This window comes from Bombina bombina, chromosome 6 (genome assembly GCF_027579735.1).
Source record: "Bombina bombina isolate aBomBom1 chromosome 6, aBomBom1.pri, whole genome shotgun sequence".
In the NCBI taxonomy this organism is placed as follows: domain Eukaryota; kingdom Metazoa; phylum Chordata; class Amphibia; order Anura; family Bombinatoridae; genus Bombina; species Bombina bombina.
Window position 1 is genome coordinate 682,340,816 of NC_069504.1, and position 21,484 is coordinate 682,362,299.

At 37.9% G+C, this 21,484-nt stretch overlaps 1 protein-coding gene across 1 annotated transcript in view; it reads right to left on the reverse strand.

Moving 5' to 3' along the window:
* SLC4A5 (solute carrier family 4 member 5) overlaps positions 1-21,484 on the reverse strand; it is a 121,845-nt gene that overhangs the window by 82,649 nt on the left and 17,712 nt on the right. The window contains exon 3 of the mRNA XM_053719377.1: positions 7,330-7,459. Coding sequence (XP_053575352.1) covers positions 7,330-7,459 — 130 coding nt within the window. The remainder of the gene's footprint in view (positions 1-7,329; positions 7,460-21,484) is intronic.

Below are 21,484 nucleotides of genomic sequence, written 5' to 3' on the forward strand. Positions count from 1 at the left end.
GCATGTACTACTGCACAATGACTTACTAGTGCAACCCAGCCCCTGCAGAGCCTGTCATTCACCCTGAAAGAACGCGTACACAGGGACAGAACTACAGGGGGTGCAGAAGTTGAAACTGCAACCAGGCCCCCCGAGGGTGGGGGCCCAGATTAAAAAAAAACATTGGCCTGACACTGCCTGCACTGATATCATGTGAGTGTGATGTGATGCTTCCCTAGTGTCTCTGTCTCTGAGAGGGGTTAGTGTTTCTGTTTTACCCATTGGTGTTTATGTGTGTGTGTGTATGTGTGTGTATCTGTATATGTATGTATGTGACTGTGTGTGTATTTATGCATGTATGTGTGTGTGTGTATGTTTGTGGAACCAGCAAATTACAGACCTTGTTACTACAGCATAGGGAGGCGGGGGGTAAACAGTGTCACTATACAGTACCACTATATACAGTATGGGGGGAGCTGGACCATGTCACAGACTACTGTGGTCACTTTATAAAGTACTGGTGGGGGGTAGGGTCAGGCCAGCCATCTCACCTGCAGATTACAGACTGTGTCACTAACTCAGTACTGGTGGGTTAAACAGTGTCACTATATACAGTAATAGGGGGTCAGACCATCTCACAGACTGTGGGCACGGGGTACCTCCTTTTGCAGATGTAAAATATGTATCAAATTCACATTTTTTTTGGGGGTGGGGGGCCCTTCTTAGATTCTTGCACCTGGGCCCTGTGATTTCTAGTTACGCCTCTGCTTGTACAGGTTATTTATTTCTGCCACCTCAGAGGTGCTGGAGAGGGAAAGATGCAGCTGACCACTGGTTCTTACATTACTTTTATCAGGCTCTCATAAGTGAGCTTGTCCTGCAAGGGCTTCAAAGCAGTATCTGCTACTAACAGCAGAAGCATTGTAGGATTGTGATCACTGGAAAAACAAACTAATAATACTGTCTGACAGTTATATATGCAATGAACAGTGCAACAATAACAATCTATGACATATAAGATCATTTGTTTTTACACATTTATGATTGCGGACAGCAATCAGCCCGATCGGAAACGATTGGGTTGATTGACACCCCCTGCTAGTGGCCGATTCACTGCGAATGTGCAGGGGGCAACATTGCACAAGCATTTCACTAGAAATGCTTGTGCAATGATAAATGCCGACAGCATATGTCCGTCCGCACATTGATAAATATACCCCTTTATGTCTGTCTGTGAGTCAGTCAGTGTTTCTGTCTGTCTATTTTCTTTCATGTTTGTATTTTCATCTGCATGACTGTATATACTGTATATACTGTGTATATATATATATATATATATATATATATAAAAATATATTTATATATATATATATATATATATATATATATATATATATATATATATATATATATATATATATATATTATTGTTTATTCCTGTATTGATCATTTTTATCTTTTGACACATTCTGCTTCTTTATTAGATTTATAAAAAAAAAAGTCTAAATAAATGTTTTTAGTTAACAAGGATAATGTATTGTATCTAGAATTAGTGCTTATTGCAGGAATGTATAGAAATGCACAGGAAAGGGGGAGATCCGGCCTAAAGTAAAATACTGCAAGCTGCTGAATTACCACACGATTCTCTAAGTAACAGGATATATGTCCTACAGTGAAAATTCCTTTTGGGTTTTAGACTTTACTTTAATAAAGATTAACAAGTCAAACGCTTTCGCCGGCCACATTTAATACTTTTATTAAAGTTTAAATCTCACGTACTGTGTTAACATTTATTGCTTGGTTTGATTTTATTAATATGGTAATTTGTCTTACATTTGCCCATTCATATGTCTCCACCTTCTGTAATTACTTCCATAATTGTTTCATATAACTCTTCATATACCTGATTTTAACTGTTCCCTATAGCTTTCTATAGCCTCTTCACCTCCTGTTACACCTTCCCTGTTTGCTCTCTATAACTTATTGTAAACTGATTGTATATCTATGTCCAATGCTAATTACAGGTACCTATCCCCAAATCCAAAATTATTCCAAAATCCAGACTTTTTCATGAATATTTAAAAAAAATTGTTTATTAAATTCCTCCTCCCAGGCAATCGTCTCTGTCCTGTCTGCGTTCTAAAATATATAATGCTAATATATATATATATATATATATATATATATATATATATATATATATATATATATATATATATATATATATACATATATATATAATTACAGTACTGCACTATCTTTCTGAGGGTACTATGTATACAAAAGTAATACAAATGATATAAAACTCCCTTTAGGTTGCATGTATAAGCTGTAATATGACATGTAAATGACATAAAATACTATTGTTTACCCCAAAATCCAATCTATTTCATAATACAAATCTCTTACAGTACCAAGCAGTTTGGATAAAGGGATTTGTACCTTTATTGCTACAGTTTATCGAAATAATTTCTTCCATAGCTGCTGTGATGTTGGTTCTCAATAAGTCTATAAATATCTGCTCAACACATGAGTTAATCCTCTACAATTACATTCAACTCCCTGTTGACTCTCCATACGGCTCCTAATTATATTTATAGCAGATAATTATGACATATCAAGCTCTTATAATGTACATTAAACTGGCCTAAGCTGGCAAATCATTCTTTATAGCTTAAACTCTTATTTGCAATTATTAAAGGGGCATTAAAGGGTTATGAAACTCAAACATTTTCTTCTGTGATTCAGACAGAGAATACAATTTTAAAGTTTCCAATTTGCTTTGTTCACGTTATTCTTTGCTCTTGCATATGGATACCATTCTTGCAAAACTGCTGCTGTATAGTGCTCCAGTCACGTGCACACTCCTGACATTATGTCTCTGCTTTTCAACAAAAGATATAAAGAGAATGAAGACAATTTGATAACAGAAGTAAATTAAGAAGTTGTCTTAAATTGCACTCTATCTGAATCATGAATAGAAAAATGTTGGGTTTCATGTCCCTTTAAACACTAAACACATTTTATAAGCATAGTATTGAGATTATTCCTCCCTCTAGCCATGCTGAAATCCAGCGTTCACTGCATTCCAGTACTAAAGTGGTTGCATATGTGCTGCAATGCTCTTTCAGATACATACGGTAAAACCTAGTTTCCAAAATGGTGGCACCCATAATTTGGGAGGTACATTGTAATATATTTAGTGTTTAATGTCCCTTTAATGCAGCCCTGCTCTTTACCTTTTCTAAATGCTGCTTCCTAAAACCGTACTCTATATATAAGTTTCTGCCATGTTAGTTATTCATTCTATAGTGACAGAATTATGATTGGTCTCTTGCTTCTGTGCCCCTTTGTAAGTCTTTGGCGCTGCTTCCAGGCACGGAGCATTGTTTCACTGTTTATTTTCAGCAAGAACCCCTAAATCATTTTACATTCTTATTTCCCCAAAATGTTTTCTATTTAAGTAGAAAGTAACTTCTTTATTTTTGCTTCTCAAATTTATAATGTTATTTTTATCTTTAGTAACCATCAAAATTACTTTTTAAACGGCAATTAAGCTCCTGTTCTCACTCTTACAAAAAGGATATAAAAACATTAAACATAAGTGGTAGTTGCAGGTCCCCTATGTTATTGTGGAAATAAAAGAGGTTGCAATATTTTCAAAGCATTTTTGGGGAAACTTAGGCGTTTGCTGCTGCCACAGGGAGCCTTATTGTCAGACAGACATGAGCTGTCCCTCTGTGGCACGTGCATCACTATTCATGTTTTAAGTAGTCAATGCAAACAGGCCTTCTAGTCTATTGTACCTGTTAGTTCTGCCCTATTTTCTATTGTGCCTACTGGTCCTACTTGTCTATTGTGCCTGATGGTCATGCATTCTTGTCTATTGTGCCTACTGGTCATGCATTCTTGTCTATTGTGCCTTCTGGTCATGCATTCTTGTCCATTGAGCCTGCTGGTCATGCATTCTTGTCTATTGTGCCTTCTGGTCATGCATTCTTGTCCATTGAGCCTGCTGGTCATGCATTCTTGTCTATTGTGCCTTCTGGTCATGCATTCTTGTCTATTGTGCCTTCTGGTCATGCATTCTTGTCTATTGTGCCTGATGGTCATGCATTCTTGTCTTTTGTGCCTTCTGGTCATGCATTCTTGTCTATTGTGCCTGCTGGTCATACATTCTTGTCTATTGTGCCTGCTATTCATGCATTCTTTTCTATTGTACCTGCTGGTCATGCATTCTTGTCTATTGTGCCTTCTGGTCATGCATTCTTGTCTATTGTGCCTGCTGGTCATGCATTCTTGTCTTTTGTGCCTTCTGGTCATGCATTCTTGTCTATTGTGCCTGCTGGTCATGCATTCTTGTCTATTGTGCCTGCTGGTCATGCATTCTTGTCTATTGTGCCTGCTGGTCATGCATTCTTGTCTATTGTGCCTGCTGGTCATGCATTCTTGTCTATTGTGCCTGCTAGTCATGCATTCCTGTCTATTGTGCCTGCTGGTCATGCATTCTTGTCTATTGTGCCTGGTGGTCATGCATTCTTGTCTTTTGTACCTGCTGGTCATGCATTCTTGTCTATTGTGCCTGCTGGTCATGCATTCTTGTGTATTGTGCCTTCTGGTCATGCATTCTTGTCTATTGTACATGCTGGTCATGCATTCTTGTCTATTGTGCCTGCTGGTCATGCATTCTTGTCTATTGTACCTACTGGTCATGCATTCTTGTCTATTGTGTCTACTGGTCATGCATTCTTGTCTATTGTGTCTGCTGGTCATGCATTCTTGTCTATTGTGCCTGCTGGTCATGCATTCTTGTCTATTGTGCCTGCTGGTCATGCATTCTTGTCTATTGTACCTACTGGTCATGCATTATTGTCTATTGTGTCTACTGGTCATGCATTCTTGTCTATTGTGTCTGCTGGTCATGCATTCTTGTCTATTGTGCCTTCTGGTCATGCATTCTTGTCTATTGTGCCTGCTGGTCATGCATTCTTGTCTATTGTGCCTTCTGGTCATGCATTCTTGTCTATTGTGCCTGCTGGTCATGCATTCTTGTCTATTGTGCCTGCTGGTCATGCATTCTTGTCTATTGTGCCTGCTAGTCATGCATTCTTGTCTATTGTACATGCTGGTCATGCATTCTTGTCTATTGTGCCTGCTGGTCATGCATTCTTGTCTATTGTACCTACTGGTCATGCATTCTTGTCTATTGTGTCTACTGGTCATGCATTCTTGTCTATTGTGCCTGCTGGTCATGCATTCTTGTCTATTGTACATGCTGGTCATGCATTCTTGTCTATTGTGCCTGCTGGTCATGCATTCTTGTCTATTGTACCTACTGGTCATGCATTCTTGTCTATTGTGTCTACTGGTCATGCATTCTTGTCTATTGTGTCTGCTGGTCATGCATTCTTGTCTATTGTGCCTGCTGGTCATGCATTCTTGTCTATTGTACCTACTGGTCATGCATTCTTGTCTATTGTGTCTGCTGGTCATGCATTCTTGTCTATTGTGCATGCTGGTCATGCATTCTTGTCTATTGTACCTGTTAGTTCTGCCCTATTTTCTATTGTGTCTACTGGTCCTACTTGTCTATTGTGCCTGCTGGTCATGCATTCTTCTATATTGTGCCTTCTGGTCATGGATTCTTGTCTATTGTGCCTGCTGGTCATGCATTCTTGTCTATTGTGCCTGTTGGCCATGCATTCTTGTCTATTGTGCCTGCTGGTAATGCATTCTTGTCTATTGTGCCTTCTGGTCATGCATTCTTGTCTATTGTACCTGCTGGTCATGCATTCTTGTCTATTGTGCCTTTTGGTCATGCATTCTTGTCTATTGTACCTTTTAGTTCTGCCCTATTTTCAAATATGCCTACTGGTCCTACTTGTCTATTGTACCTGCTGGTCATGCATTCTTGTCTATTGTGCCTGCTGGTCATGCATTCTTGTCTATTGTACCTGCTGGTCATGCATTCTTGTCTATTGTGCTTTCTAGTCATGCATTCTTGTCTATTGTACCTGCTGGTCATGCATTCTTGCCTATTGTGCTTTCTAGTCATGTATTTTTGTCTATTGTGCCTGCTGGTCATGCATTCTTGTCTATTGCGCCTTCTGGTCATGCATTCATGTCTATTGTGCCTGCTGGTCATGCATTCTTGTCTATTGTGCCTGTTGGTCATGCATTCTTGTCTATTGTGCCTGTTGGTCATGCATTATTGTCTATTGTGCCTGCTGGTGGTACACGCTTGCCTATAGTGTATGCTGATATTACTTGCCTATTGTATTTTCTGGACCTTCCTTTTTATTATCACTCTATCGATCAATTGTCCACAATGGCCCTGCCTCTCTAGGGTGCCCTAGGGGCGTAAAGGGATATGATTCAGATAGAACATGCATTCTAAGCAATTTCTAATTTACTCCTATTATCACTTTTTCTTTGCTCTTTTGGTATCTTATTTGAAAAGCAGGAATGTATCCACCAATCAGCAAGCACTACCCAGGGTGCTGAACTAAAAATGGGCCGGGTCCTAAGATTACATTCTTGTTTTTTTAAAACCACTTGTTGAAGTAGCCCTTATTGCCACTCCCATCCTATGTTGGTCCTGTCTAGACCTGGTCTTTAATCGTCATTACTACTGGGCATTACAGAGAAGTATGTTTGGTAACAGGTTCTCCAATAATGCCTATACATTTACTTCTGACCTTCTGGCTAATTCCTTACAGCTTGTCATCAACCTCCAGCCAGCTTAAGCCTGATTTATAGTTTTATTACTTTACTTTATAAATTAAAAGTGGCTAAAAAGGGCAAAGGGGGTGACAGTCAACAACTAAACTTCTCTAGTGATTGAAAGACTTTCACAATAATTTTTTCACAAAGTCCACAACATGCTAACATTTAGCTACTGGCAGACAGCAATCAGTTTGGTTAATAAGGGTCTGGTTGTCACATCAGGCCTTTAATGTTCTTATGATAGAATCAATACTTGTGTGAAACTCTAATCCATCCCTCCCCTTCCCACTAAAGCTCTATTTACCATGTTGTTTGGGAAAAATACCCTCTCAGGTATTCCTATACCTATAGTGAGATATGCAGACTCCCTCTTATCTTACTCTTGAGTTTATTTCTCAATACTGTTAAATCCTCATCTTCACTAGCAGTGCCAACCTCCACAATTGTAACCATTTTCTTTTAAATAATATGAATGTCTAGCATTATGGAAAACATTTATATTCTTTGTCTTTCCATTTTCAGTGAAATAAACCAAAATGTACTCAACATTCTAAAATATATTATTGTTCAAAGCTCTTTCAAACTATTGGATAATGATATTTGCAATGACAACGTGTATATCACCTGGCAGTTTCTTTCCACTCCAGTTCATCCCCATCATGTTGAAGAGTGTCCATCTCGGTGAACAAGGTTGGGTTTGGGGTCTCATCATCTTCTCCCAAGATGTACCTTAGGCGTTCAGCTGCAGGAGACACTGCTAAAGAAAATAAACATCATTCCAGAGCAGCTGACACATGTTTTACTCATACAATGGTTGTACATTACTGTACTTGTATTGCAGTGTGTTATGAATGAATTCTATTAAGCAGTTGACTATTTTTTAGGTTTAGAACAATTCCTATTGTTTTATATTCTTTGTGCTGGAAATATGAAAGTCCAGTAAAGCCAAACAATTACTGGACATTTATATATAAATATATTTGTTTTCAAATTGTGACATTGCAGTCTTCTGTACTGTACAGATTTGATCAAATAATACAATTTATAGGGCCAGATTAGAAGTGGAGGACAAAATATTGCTTTCATGAAAGCGATGTTAGAGCTCCACTGTGTAATACCAGCGCACGCAAGCTCGAGTTTGCATTGCTGGGAGCGCACTTCCATAGGCACCAATCGCATCACATCACGGCATCAGAACCTTGCGCAGCGAAGGGGTAAGTAGCACAGTGATGGCATAAATTTGTAAATATATATGTTAATGATTATATACATATATATTTATTTGTTATTATATGTATATACACATATTAACACATAAATACAGTATATATGTATATAACACCCCATAGGCCGCAATGTAAAGACACTTTTCAGCGCCAGATTTTTTCTAACACCCCACACCCAACAACTTTTAACCCCTAAAAACTGCATAGTGCAGTTTTCAAATATTTTTTTTTTAAATGCTACTATTTTTTAATTTATTCAAGCCACTACACACATTATTTTGGGGGCAATTGGGGCACATTTAAAAAAATTAACCAAAGGTCTGACCTTTTGGTTAATTTTTTAAGCGTTAATTGCTACCACTTGTAATGGCTGGTTATTTATCACGTGCATACAAACGGGCGAATTTGCCCGTTTTGCGGGCATGCGGTAAATTAGCGCTCCACTTGTAATCTAGCCCTAAGGCTTTTGTAGTCTCAATAAGTCTGCACAGTTTATTCATAGTGTTGTTTGGTTTGATGCAGGACTGCTCCGCTTGGATGATTATAACACTTGATTTTCTCTTTTTATACTAAAGCTCAGAGCTTCCATTCCGTCATGCTACGCTAGTGTCATGTACACAAGGTTTCCTGAGCTCACCGATTTTCTGCGTGTTCTGCAGAATGGTTTATACCCACAAAATAGGAAAAAGGAATTGCTATGCCCAGGTTATATGTTTAAAAAAAAAAAATCAAATATTTTCAAGTGATGAAGAAAGCACGGAAGATAAGCACTTTACGTTCTAGAACAAAAGACTATATTGTGAAGAAGTCTCAAGATAGTGGGTAAAAGAGAGTATTCTAAAGAAAATATCTGGATTATAAAGAATAAACTCCTAGAAGATTTGCTGTTCTAAACCTCCAACTCTATAGCAGCAAAATAATATAAATATATATATATATATTTAAATTATTTTGCTGCTATATGTTTTTTTGTTTTTTTTTCAAGTAAAAGTTTGATGATGTCTATAAAAGTAATGGCAAAAGTGTAGGGTTACCTGTTACAATATTTTGTCACCATGGCCAACATGCTTTGTGCCAATATAGATAGTAAAGATTAAATATAGATATGAAAGCACTGTTATGGTAAAATATTGTCTAAGAGTGTGGAAATCCAATATTAAATTAAAATCAGTCCAAACTGCTTTATTGTCTTTGTAATGTTGTATAATTATTTATACAAGCACATACAAGTAATTATTTTTCCCAGAAAAGTGGCAAATTCCTCAAACAAAAATGTACGGCAAAAATATTCTTTACTGGAAAATATATTACTACGAAAGTAAATTGCTACCATTTGTATTAATAAAAACAAAAATACTTGCTTTTTAATATATCGTCAAACAAACTGGGAGAAGCCAAAAAAGTCATTAACAGAGATAAAAGATATATTTTTAAATGACTAATCATGACTGGACCTTAGAATGTTTGAAACATATTTGGTATTTGAGTTGTTAATAAAAAATATTTTTTTCTCTGTAGGTGGCGCAGCTTCTACATGACAAATACAATTAAAACCTTTCCAGCAGGGGTCATATAAATTCAAAGATCTATTAACAACTAAACTAACAGTCTCCTCTTTGTATTCTGGACTGGCTTACTTAAAAATGCAGTTTTCAAGCGCTGTATGTCAAAAGTTAATCCCACATTATTCCTCTGGAAGAATTATTCCTGTTTTTATACCTGCATTCTAAAGGGGTTTAAATAAAGAACAGAAAAAAAATTAAGAAAAAAGCATTATAACTAAAAATGATCTAAAAAAATGTGTAAAATTCTGTTGTGCAAATTTGCAGTTCTTAAATATGAAACTAGGAATAATTGATTACTATTGAACATCAAGAGTTGTAGATGTTTCTCATTGGGTTGAAAATACTTTGTTTTGGTTTCTTTGAACAAAAGTCTTGAAGTCATTAGGTACAAAATAATAAATAATAACAATAAAGTATATGTGCATGAAGAATTATAAATGGTGATGCAGTTTCTTAACTTAAATTGAAAAAAAATATCATACATAAGAAAGCACAATGAACACACAAAGTATATATATATATATATATATATATATATATATATATATATATATATATATATATACTGTATATATCTCAAATAGCTGCTTTAGGCAATTACAACATTTTTGAGGGAGCGTGGGACAAAGCAGAATTTAAACAACAGTAAAAGGTATTTAATGTCATCTAAAGCAACGGTCTCCAACCAGTAGTCCACGGACCACTGGTGGTCCACGAGAAGATGTTGGTGGTCCTTGACACCATCAAACAGGAATTAATATCCTCTGATGATGTCACCCCCCATTGCGCCGCAACTCCCTACAGTGCCTGGCTGGACATCAACGAAAACTGACGGAGGAGGAGTTTAATTACAATCTCCCTACGCACGTTGCATAGTACTGCGCAACTTGCGTAGCTAGATTGTATTTTTAACTACTCCCGCCCAGCGCACTGTACAGAGGAAGATTATTCCATTCTAAAGCCAGCAGACGTTGGTATAGTCTTGGCTTGAAATAGTGGAATTAAAATATATAAAATAGAAAATCTTAAATGTCTCTTTTATTTCATTTATTTTCTTCCCTTTACCTGTCTCTTTGTAGTAGTTTTCCTAATTCCCTCAGATGGACTTACATTACTGTTTGTCTTCCTCCCCTCTATCTTCTTTTTTTTTAAATTAAATATTAATTATTTTTTATTCTAATAATTGTCCCATGCACAAAGCCATTCCACCTAAATTCCAGTAAATGCCATCCAGCAGATCAGTCATATCCCACCAGTATTATAGTAATTGCCAGTAACATCAGTTGTGGTTTGCTCACATCCATATTGAGAGCTTTCTGATATAAACTTAATTTATGACTCCCATTGTATGTCCATGATCATAAGTAGTTTTGAATAATTCCTAACTGGGGAGGTAACTTGGAAGTCTTGTGGTCCTTTTAAACATAATTCTTTTTTTCCCTACTTCTCTGTTACCAACTCAAAAGTTGGCACTCACCATTCATCTGTCATTTGGAAGTATTCTCTCAGTTCTGTCATTCAGTTATTTAATTCTAAAAAAATATTCTTAAAAATGTGTAAATATATAAATATAATGTAAACTATGGTTATACTAGTACAGTATGTGTGTGTTATATATATATATATATATATATATATATACACACAAACACACACACATATATATATATATATATATATATATATATATATAGTATATATATATATATATATATTTACATAGAGGTTTGTACCTTTTTGTTAAAAAATTCATGTTAGTGGTCCACGGGATTAAAATTGTGAGTTTAGTGGTCCTTGAGGTTCCGAAATCTTGGTGACCCCTGATCTAAAGCTTTTTTTTTTTTACATGTTAACTGCTGCTCTTTTAATGTATATGATATAAATAATGTCCTTTTAATGTCATTTTATGCAGTCCCTGTTTGTTACATATGTACAAATGAAATAGGAATGGGAAAATCCTTAAAAACATAAGGAAAAAGACACAAATATAGCTGCATTTATATTCTTCATAGCTCCTCCCTTTCTTCCTAGAAATATATGAAGCTGCATTCAAATGTATTACCTATAACAGGAAGAGTTACCTATTATAGGAAGAAAATATTTCTAAATAATATAAATGTATTTCATTTCATCTTAGTAGCTGAGGAACTTGTTCCTTAGAAAAACAACTTAAAATACAGTTGATAATTCTATGGTTTACAAAGAAAGATATTGAGAATTTGATGTAGTGGAATAACTAAAATGTCATCATATAAAACCACCAATTGCATTTTGTACATTTCAAGTTATTAGACAAAGATAGTATATTAAAAGAGATGCCATAAGTCTGTATAAAATATATTGTTCTTGTAAAAATAACATATGTTGTTTAACATAAAAGTACAGCTATAGGAGGCTGTAATCTCTTGACACCACAACAGATGTTCAGAAGGTGTATTGCAGAAAATGTTGCATTCATGAATGTCCCACAGAGAGGGTCTTACCTGGGATTGCTGGCTGCATGATATCCCCTACCATGCTCTCCGGGGACTGAATGTTTCTATAGCTCAGCTGTACAGCTTACTGAGCAGATTACAGGGAATTTCAAGTGTTTTACCTTAGACTAGGTTTTCCAGTTAGTGAGGTCACAAAAGCCCATTTACAGGGACTGCTTAAAAAATAATATTATACTCTTTGAAGAGACGTTAAAAAAAGAAATACGCTCTAGATATAATGATGTATTTAAAGCAAACATTAACAGAATAAAATGCTGATGTATTTTTAAAAATGATATTAATTGCTTAAATATTAAAAAAGTCATTGTAATCTTTTACTATCAACAAAGCAATGGTAATGCTATTACCTAAGTTTCCTTTTGTTGTTAAAGCCAATTGGGGGCAGTAATTATAATTATTATTGTTTATTTAAAGCGCCAAAATTTTACGCAGTGCTCTAATATTAAAGAGACAGTCTTGACCCTATACTTATTCTTTCTTACTTATTGTTAAAGGGACATTAAACCCAATTTTTTTCTTTCATGATTCAGATAGAGAATACCATTTTAAACAACTTTTTAATTTACTTCTATTATATACTTTGCTTTATTCTCTTGATATTCTTTCCTGAAAAGCATATCTAGATAGGCTCAGTAGCTTCTGATTGGTGGCTGCACATAGATGCCTCATGTGATTCGCTCACCAATGTGCATTGCTATTTCTTTAACAAAGGATATCTAAAGATTGCACCAAATTACATAATAGAAGTAAATTGGAATGTTGTTTAAAATTGTATTCTCTATCTAAATCGCGAAATAATTTTTTTGGGTTTAATGGCCCTTTAAATACCAGACAAGGATTTTGCAACGGGTTCCACATCTATAAGCTTGTAAGAAGTACATGAAACTTTTAAATTATCCCTTGGTAGCAGCCAAAATTGGCCACCAAGCTCCGCCCACAGCTTTCTTCTTGTTCAGTTAGCGGTTTTCTTGTACGACAGTTTAGCAGTGCACGTTTAATCATTTTTTTTGTTAGCTATTTCAAATTGCACAAGCACACTTCAGCATGTGAGAGAAGGAAAACTTATTTAAGAGTTGATCATGATTGGAGAAACTTAACATACCCAAATATATATATAATAGTTGAGCAGAGCTTGTCGGACATTTTCAACTCCTAACAAATGATGAATATTTAAATGTTTTATGTACTTCTTACAAGCTTATAGGTGTGGGACCAGTTGCAGGATGCCTCTCTAGTATGTAACAATAAGTAATCAAAAGATCCATAACTTAAATGGACAGAAAGGTCAAAATTGAAATGTGCATAAATACATTTCAATTTAAAATAGAAGCATTACATTACCAAAAATGCTTCTAGTAAAAGTTATTACTGTTTTCAGTGGCATACGCACATATCCTGTGAGGGCCTGTGCACCAGCATTAAGACACTACACCTTTTCAGAGAGCTGGCTGTGATGTGTATTGCTTCCGAAGATGTCATTTGTGTCATACAAGCTACTGCTGACTCTCTGAGAAGGTGTAGTGTTTAAAGGGACAGTCTAGTCAAAATTAAAATTTCATGATTCAGATAGAGAATGCAATTTTAAACAACTTTCCAATTTACTTTTATCATCAACTTTGCTTTGTGCACTTGGTATTCTTTGTTGAAGGCTAAACCTAGGTTGGCTCATATGCTAATTTTTAAAACCATTGAAGGCTACCTCTTATCTCAGTGCATGTTGACAGCTTTTCACAGCTAGACAGTGCTAGTTCATGTGTACCATATAGATAACATTGTGCTCATGCCCATGGAGTTACTTATGAGATGGCGCTAATTGCATAAAATGCAAGTTTGTCAAAAGAACTGAAATAAGAGGGCAGTCTGCAGAGGCTCAGATACAAGGTTATTACAGAGGTAAACAATTATATTAATATAACCGTGATGGTTTTGCAAAACTGGGGAATGGGTAGTAAAATTCTGGAGTAGACTTTAAATACTGGTTCACGGGCCCTCACGGGATATGTGAGTATGCCGCAGAAAAACAGTAATAGCTTTTACTATAAGAACTTTTGCTAATGGAAGTATATTGCAAAACTGCTTCAACTTCAAATTGAAGTTCACCCATGCTCCTTTCAATTTTGACCTTGTTATCCCTTTAAAACCCTTAAAGGGACACTCAAGTCAAAATTAAACTTTCATGATTAAGATAGAGCATGCAATTTTAAACAACTTTCCAATTTATTTCCATTAACAAAATGTGCACAATCTTTTTATATTTACACTTTTTGAGTCACCAGCTCCTACTGAGCATGTGCAAGAATTTACCACGTATACGTATATGCAGTTGTGATTGGCTGATGGTTGTTATCTGATACAGGGGGAGTGGAAATAGACATAACATAAAATCTACTACTCATTTGAAGTTCAGACTAAGTGCTTTTGCATAGTCTTTTTATTATCCATTTGATAATTATGCAAATCTACTGTATTTACTGGTCATCTAAGGGCCGCTTTCAAATGTATGGCTTTAAAACCCATCTGCAATAATAGATAGAATTTCTTGTTAACCAGACTAGGTCCTACTTGGAATTTGCACTTGGGAACATCTGAAGAAGACACTTGTAAAATGTATGTAATGATATATGTTAATCTATGAATGATAATAACTGGCTAAAATGTTATCATTACAGAGTTAGTGTGTTTATTACTAGGTTTTACATACCAAATAAAATTATTATTATGGAAAGCAGAGCATTTAATATCATGTGTAAATGCTAAGCCCTCTATAATTACGCATTTTATCTACAAACTGATAACAATACTATATCACATTTACCCTACATCATTAATTTCTAATTGAGAGATCTTCCTTTACAGATAGTGAGCTTCACATATGAATAAGTCTTCTGTTTGAGCGAGGACATACTTTTAACTCATTGGAGGATGATCACATTGGCTGATTTGTTTTATGGCCCTAAAAGGGCACTTTTTATTTCAACAAGGTCACAATAATGGGTTTTTGTCTTTTTCTCTAAAAACATCTGTAAAAAAACAGAATTTATGCTTACCTGATAAATTTCTTTCTTTTGCAATGTACCGAGTCCATGGATTCATCCTAACTTGTGGGATATTGTCCTTCTTGACAGGAAGTAGCAAAGAGAGCACCACAGCAGAGCTGTCTATATAGCTCCCCCCTTAACTCCACCCCCCAGTCATTCGACCAAAGGCCAAGGAAGAAAAGGAGAAACTATAAGGTGCAGAGGTGACTGAAGTTTACATAAAAAATACTATCTGTCTTGAATAGACAGGGCGGGCCGTGGACTCGGTACATCGCAAAAGAAAGAAATTTATCAGGTAAGCATAAATTCTGTTTTCTTTTGCAAGATGTACCGAGTTCACGGATTCATCCTAACTTGTGGGATACCAATATCAAAGCTTTAGGACACGGATGAAGGGAGGGACAAGACAGGAACCTAAACGGAAGGCAACACTGCTTGCAATACCTTTCTCCCAAAAATAGCCTCTGAAGAAGCAAAAGTATCAAATTTGGAAAAGGTATGAAGCGAAGACCAAGTCGCAGCCTTACAAATCTGTTCAACAGAAGCATCATTTTTAAAAGCCCATGTGGAAGCCACCTCTCTAGTGGAGTGAGCTGTAATTCTTTCAGGAGGCTGCTGTCCAGCAGTCTTATAAGCCAAACGGATGATGCTTTTCAGCCAAAAGGAAAGAGAGGTAGCCGTAGCCTTTTGACCTCTACGCTTTCCAGCATAGACAACAAACAAAAAAGATGATTGGCGAAAATCTTTGGTTGCCTGCAAATAAAACTTCAAGGCACGAACCACGTCCAAATTGTGCAACAGACGGTCCTTCTTAGAAGAAGGATTAGGACACAGAGAAGGAACAACAATTTCCTGATTGATATTACTGTTAGAAACAACCTTAGGGAGGAACCCAGGTTTGGAACGCAAAACCACCTTATCAGCATGGAAAACAAGATAAGGCGAGTCACATTGTAATGCAGATAGTTCAGAAACTCTTCGAGCTGAAGAGATAGCAACTAGAAACAGAACTTTCCAAGATAGAAGCTTAATATCTATGGAATGCATGGGTTCAAACGGAACCCCCTGAAGAACTTTAAGAACTAAATTGAGACTCCATGGCGGAGCAACAGGTTTAAACACAGGCTTAATTATAACTAAAGCCTGACAAAAAGCCCGAACATCTGGGACATCTGCCAGACGCTTGTGCAACAGAATAGACAAAGCAGATATCTGTCCCTTTAAGGAACTAGCGGACAATCCTTTCTCCAATCCTTCTTGGAGAAAAGACAAAATCCTAGGAATCCTGATCTTACTCCATGAGTAGCCTTTGGATTCACACCAAAAAAGATATTTACGCCATATCTTATGATAGATCTTCCTGGTGACAGGCTTTCGAGCCTGAATCAAGGTATCTATGACCGACTCAGAGAAACCCTGCTTTGATAAAATCAAGCGTTCAATCTCCAAGCAGTCAGTTGCAGAGAAATTAGATTTGGATGCTTGAATGGACCTTGAATCAAAAGGTCCCGTCTCAGTGGCAGAGTCCATTGTGGCAGAGATGACATGTCCACCAGGTCTGCATACCAAGTCCTGCGTGGCCACGCAGGCGCTATCAAAATCACCAAAGCTCTCTCCTGTTTGATTCTGGCAATCAGACACGGAAGGAGAGGGAATGGTGGAAACACATAAGCCAGGTTGAACGACCAGGGTACTGCTAGAGCATCTATCAGTACTGCCTGAGGATCCCTTGACCTGGATCCATAACAAGGAAGTTTGGCGTTCTGACGAGACGCCTTCAGATCCAATTCTGGTGTGCCCCATAGCTGAACCAGTTGAGCAAACACCTCCGGATGGAGCTCCCACTCCCCTGGATGAAAAGTCTGACGACTTAGAAAATCTGCCTCCCAGTTCTCCACCCCTGGGATATAGATCGCTGATAGATGGCAAGAGCGAGTCTCTGACCATCGGATTATCCTGGAAACTTCTATCATCACCAAGGAACTCCTTGTTCCCCCTCTGATGATTGATATAAGCTACAGTTGTGATTTTGTCCGACTGAAACCTGATGAATCCAGCTGAAGCCAGCTGAGGCCATGCCTGAAGAGCATTGAATATCGCTCTTAATTCCAAAATATTTATCGGTAGGAGGGCCTCCTCCTGAGTCCACAAACCCTGTGCTTTCAGGAAATTCCAGACTGCACTCCAGCCCAGTAGGCTGGCGTCGGTCGTCACAATAACCCACGCTGGCCTGCGGAAACACATTCCCCTGGACAGCTGATCCTGTGACAACCACCAAAGAAGAGAGTCTCTGGTCTCTTGATCCAGATTTATCTGAGGAGATAAATCTGCATAATCCCCATTCCACTGTTTGAGCATGCATAGTTTCAGTGGTCTGAGATGCAAGCGAGCAAACGGAACTATGTCCATTGCCACTAAGTCCATTGCCATAAGTCCGATTACCTCCATACACTGAGCCACTGACGGCTGAGGAATGGAATGAAGAGCTCGGCAGGTGGTTAAAATCTTTGATTTCCTGACCTCTGTCAGAAATATTTTCATGTCCACCGAATCTATCAGAGTTCCCAGGAATGGAACTCTTGTGAGAGGAATAAGAGAACTCTTTTTCACGTTCACCTTCCACCCATGAGATCTTAGAAAGGCCAACACTAAGTCCGTGTGAGACTTGGCAAGTTGGAAAGTCGACGCTTGAATTAAGATGTCGTCTAGATAAGGCACCACTGCTATGCCCCTTGGCCTTAGGACCGCCAGAAGGGACCCTAGCACCTTTGTGAAGATTCTTGGCGCCATGGCCAACCCGAAGGGAAGAGCCACAAACTGGTAATGCCTGTCCAGAAAGGCAAACCTGAGGAACTGGTGATGATCTTTGTGGATAGGAATGTGTAGATACGCATCCTTTAGATCCACGGTAGTCATATATTGACCCTCCTGGATCATTGGTAAAATAGTCTGAATGGTCTCCATCTTGTAGGATGTAACTCTTAAGAATTGGTTTAGGATCTTGAGATCTAGAATTGGTCTGAAGGTTCCCTCTTTTTTGGGAACCACAAACAGATTGGAGTAGAAACCTTGCCCCTGTTCTGTTTTCGGAACTGGGCAGATCACTCCCATGGTAAAAAGGTCTTCTACACAGCGTAAGAACGCCTCTCTTTTTGTCTGGTTTACAGAAATCTAGGAGATACCCCTGGGTTACAATTTCTACGGCCCAGGAGTCCTGAACGTCTCTTGCTCAGGCCTGAGCAAAGAGGGTGAAGTTTGCCCCCTACTTTATCTGGTCCCGGATCGGGGGCTACCCCCTCATGCTGTCTTAGTGGCAGCAGCAGGCTTTTTGGCCTGTTTACCCTTGTTCCCAGCCTGGTTAGGTCTCCAGGTTGGCTTGGATTGAGCAAAGTTCCCCTCTTGCTTTGCAGCAGGGGAAGAGGAAGCGGGACCACCCTTGAAGTTTCGAAAGGAACGAAAATTATTTTGTTTGGTCCTTGTCTTATTTGACTTATCTTCAGGGAGGGCATGACCCTTCCCTCCAGTGATGTCTGAAATGATCTCTTTCGGTGCAGGCCCGAATAGGGTCTTACCTTTTGAAAGGGATGGTCAAAAGCTTAGATTTAGATGACACATCAGCTGACCAGGACTTAAGCCATAACGCTCTTCGCTCTAAAATGGCAAAACCTGAATTCTTTGCCGCTAACTTAGCAAGATGAAAAGCGGCGTCTGTAATAAAAGAATTAGCCAACTTAAGGGCCTTAATTCTGTCTAAAATATCATCTAGTGGGGTCTCCATCTGAAGAGCCTCTTCTAGAGCCTCAAACCAAAAAGCAGCTGCAGTCGTTACCGGAACAATGCACGCTAAAGGTTGAAGAAGAAAACCCTGATGAACAAAAATTTTCTTTAGGAGACCCTCTAACTTTTTATCCATAGGATCAATGAAAGCACAACTGTCTTCAATAGGTATAGTTGTACGCTTAGCCAGAGTAGAAATAGCTCCCTCCACCTTAGGGACCGTCTGCCATGAGTCCTTTATGGTGTCAGAAATGGGGAACATCTTCTTAAAAACAGGAGGGGGAGCAAACGGAATACCTGGTCTATCCCACTCCTTAGTAACAATGGCCGAAATCCTCTTAGGGACCGTAAAAACATCAGTGTAAACAGGAACCTCTAAATATTTGTCCATTTTACACAATTTCTCTGGAACGACAATAGGGTCACAATCATCCAGAGTAGCTAAAACCTCCCTGAGCAATAAACGGAGGTGCTCTAGCTTAAATTTAAATGCCGTCATATCTGAATCTGTCTGAGGGAACATCTTTCCTGAATCAGAAATCTCTCCCTCAGACAGCAAATCCCTCATCCCTACCTCAGAACATTGTGAGGGAATATCGGATACGGCTACTAAAGCGTCAGAAGGCTCAGCATTTGTTCTTAACCCAGAGCTACTGCGCTTCCCTTGCAACCCTGGCAGTTTAGATAAAACCTTTGTGAGGGTAGTATTCATAACTGAAGCCATATCTTGCAAGGTGAAAGAATTAGACGCACTAGAAGTACTTGGCGTCGCTTGTGCGGGCATAACTGGTTGTGACACTTGGGGAGAACTAGATGGCGAAACCTGATTTCCTTCTGTCTGAGAATCATTTAATGCCAAATTCTTATAAGTCAAAATATGCTGTTTGCAATTTATAGCATTGGGACACATTCTTAGAGGGGGTTCCACAATGGCTTCTAAACAAATTGAACAATGAGTTTCCTCAGTGTTAGACATGTTTAACAGGCTAGTAATGAAGCAAGCAAGCTTGGAAAACACTTTATTTAATGAAAAAAATACAATTTGCAAAAATGGTACTGTACCTTTAAGAGAAAAAAAGGCATACACAAACTGCAAAACAGGTTAAAATTGCTTCAAAAATTCCGAAATTTTAACAGTGTACCCGCTAAGCTTTAGAAGGATTGCACCACAAGTAAAAAAGCAATAGACCCCCAAATGAAAAAACCGGATTGATAATTGTCTAAAACCGGTTAAAACCCCCTAAAGCACCTTGCCACAGCTCTGCTGTGGCCCTACCTGCCCTTAGGAAGCGATAATATGGGGTTTAAAGCTTCAATTAGTCCCTCAGAAGACTATCAGGACCTCAGGAGAAGTTGCTTGCTGCTTGTAAATGTAGGCCCTGCCTACCTCACTCGATGTTGCTGGGGCCTACACAAAACTAACAAACCCTGCCTGAAAGCCATGTGGGTTATAAACAAACCCAAAGAACCCTCAAGCAAATGTCCCATAAAACAGAAAACGTTACTCCCAGACACAAAAACGTTTGTCCCAAATTCACATAACAAACTGAGTGCCCACAAAAAAATAACCCTTTATGCAAGCTAGTAAAAACTTCTGATAACACTAGGATTACTGCTTACCCTTCCCCTAATGGGGACACTGTCAGCTTTTCTGAGTTAACACAGTCTCTGCAGAAAATATGACTGAACATACCTCATTGCTGTATAGCAAGAAACCGTTCCTCACCCTGAAGTTTTCCTGTACTCCTCAGCTCATGTGGGAACAGCAGTGGACCTTAGTTACAAATGCTAAGATCATCATCCTCCAGGCAGAAATCTTCATCTATGTCCTGCCTGAGAGTAAATAGTACAACACCGGTACCATTTAAAAATAACAAACACTTGATTGAAGATAAAATAAAACTAACAGTTTAACACCTCTTCTCTTTACCCTTCCTGCTTAGAGCCAGCAAAGAGAATGACTGGGGGGTGGAGTTAAGGGGGAGCTATATAGACAGCTCTGCTGTGGTGCTCTCTTTGCTACTTCCTGTCAGGAAGGACAATATCCCACAAGTTAGGATGAATCCGTGGACTCGGTACATCTTGCAAAAGAAAGCTCTATTTTTAACAGGGAGCAGAAATGTTCTCGGCAGTCATAATCCAATTTATCAATACTTTTCAACAGGGTTTCAAGACCATTTTAAACTTATAGAATTAAAAAATATAAATTTACATATGTATTGAGTATTTAATATCTCATACAGGTAAAGGGATCTTCAGGAAAAGTCTAGAAATGGCGTGTAGCAATCACTTTCTATAAATGTTTGTTTCTAATTACCACTCGAATTGTTGTGATTGCAACTTTCAGTACAGCTGTCTTCATAACCAGACTTTCAAACGGGATTGCGCCTTTGTGATTCATGATTCAGATAGATAATACAATTTTAAACAAAAGTTCAAATGTATTTCTATTATCTAATTTGTTTCATTCTCTTGGTATCCTTTGTTGAAGAAGCAGCAGTGCAATACTGGGAACTAGTTAACACATTGGGTGAGCCAATAACAAGGAATATATGTGCAGCCAACAATCAGCAGCTCCTGAGCCTATCTAGATATCCTTTTCAACAAAGGATACCAAGAGAACAAAATAAATTAGATACGAGAAGTAAATTGGAAAAAAATTTAAAATAACAAGCTCT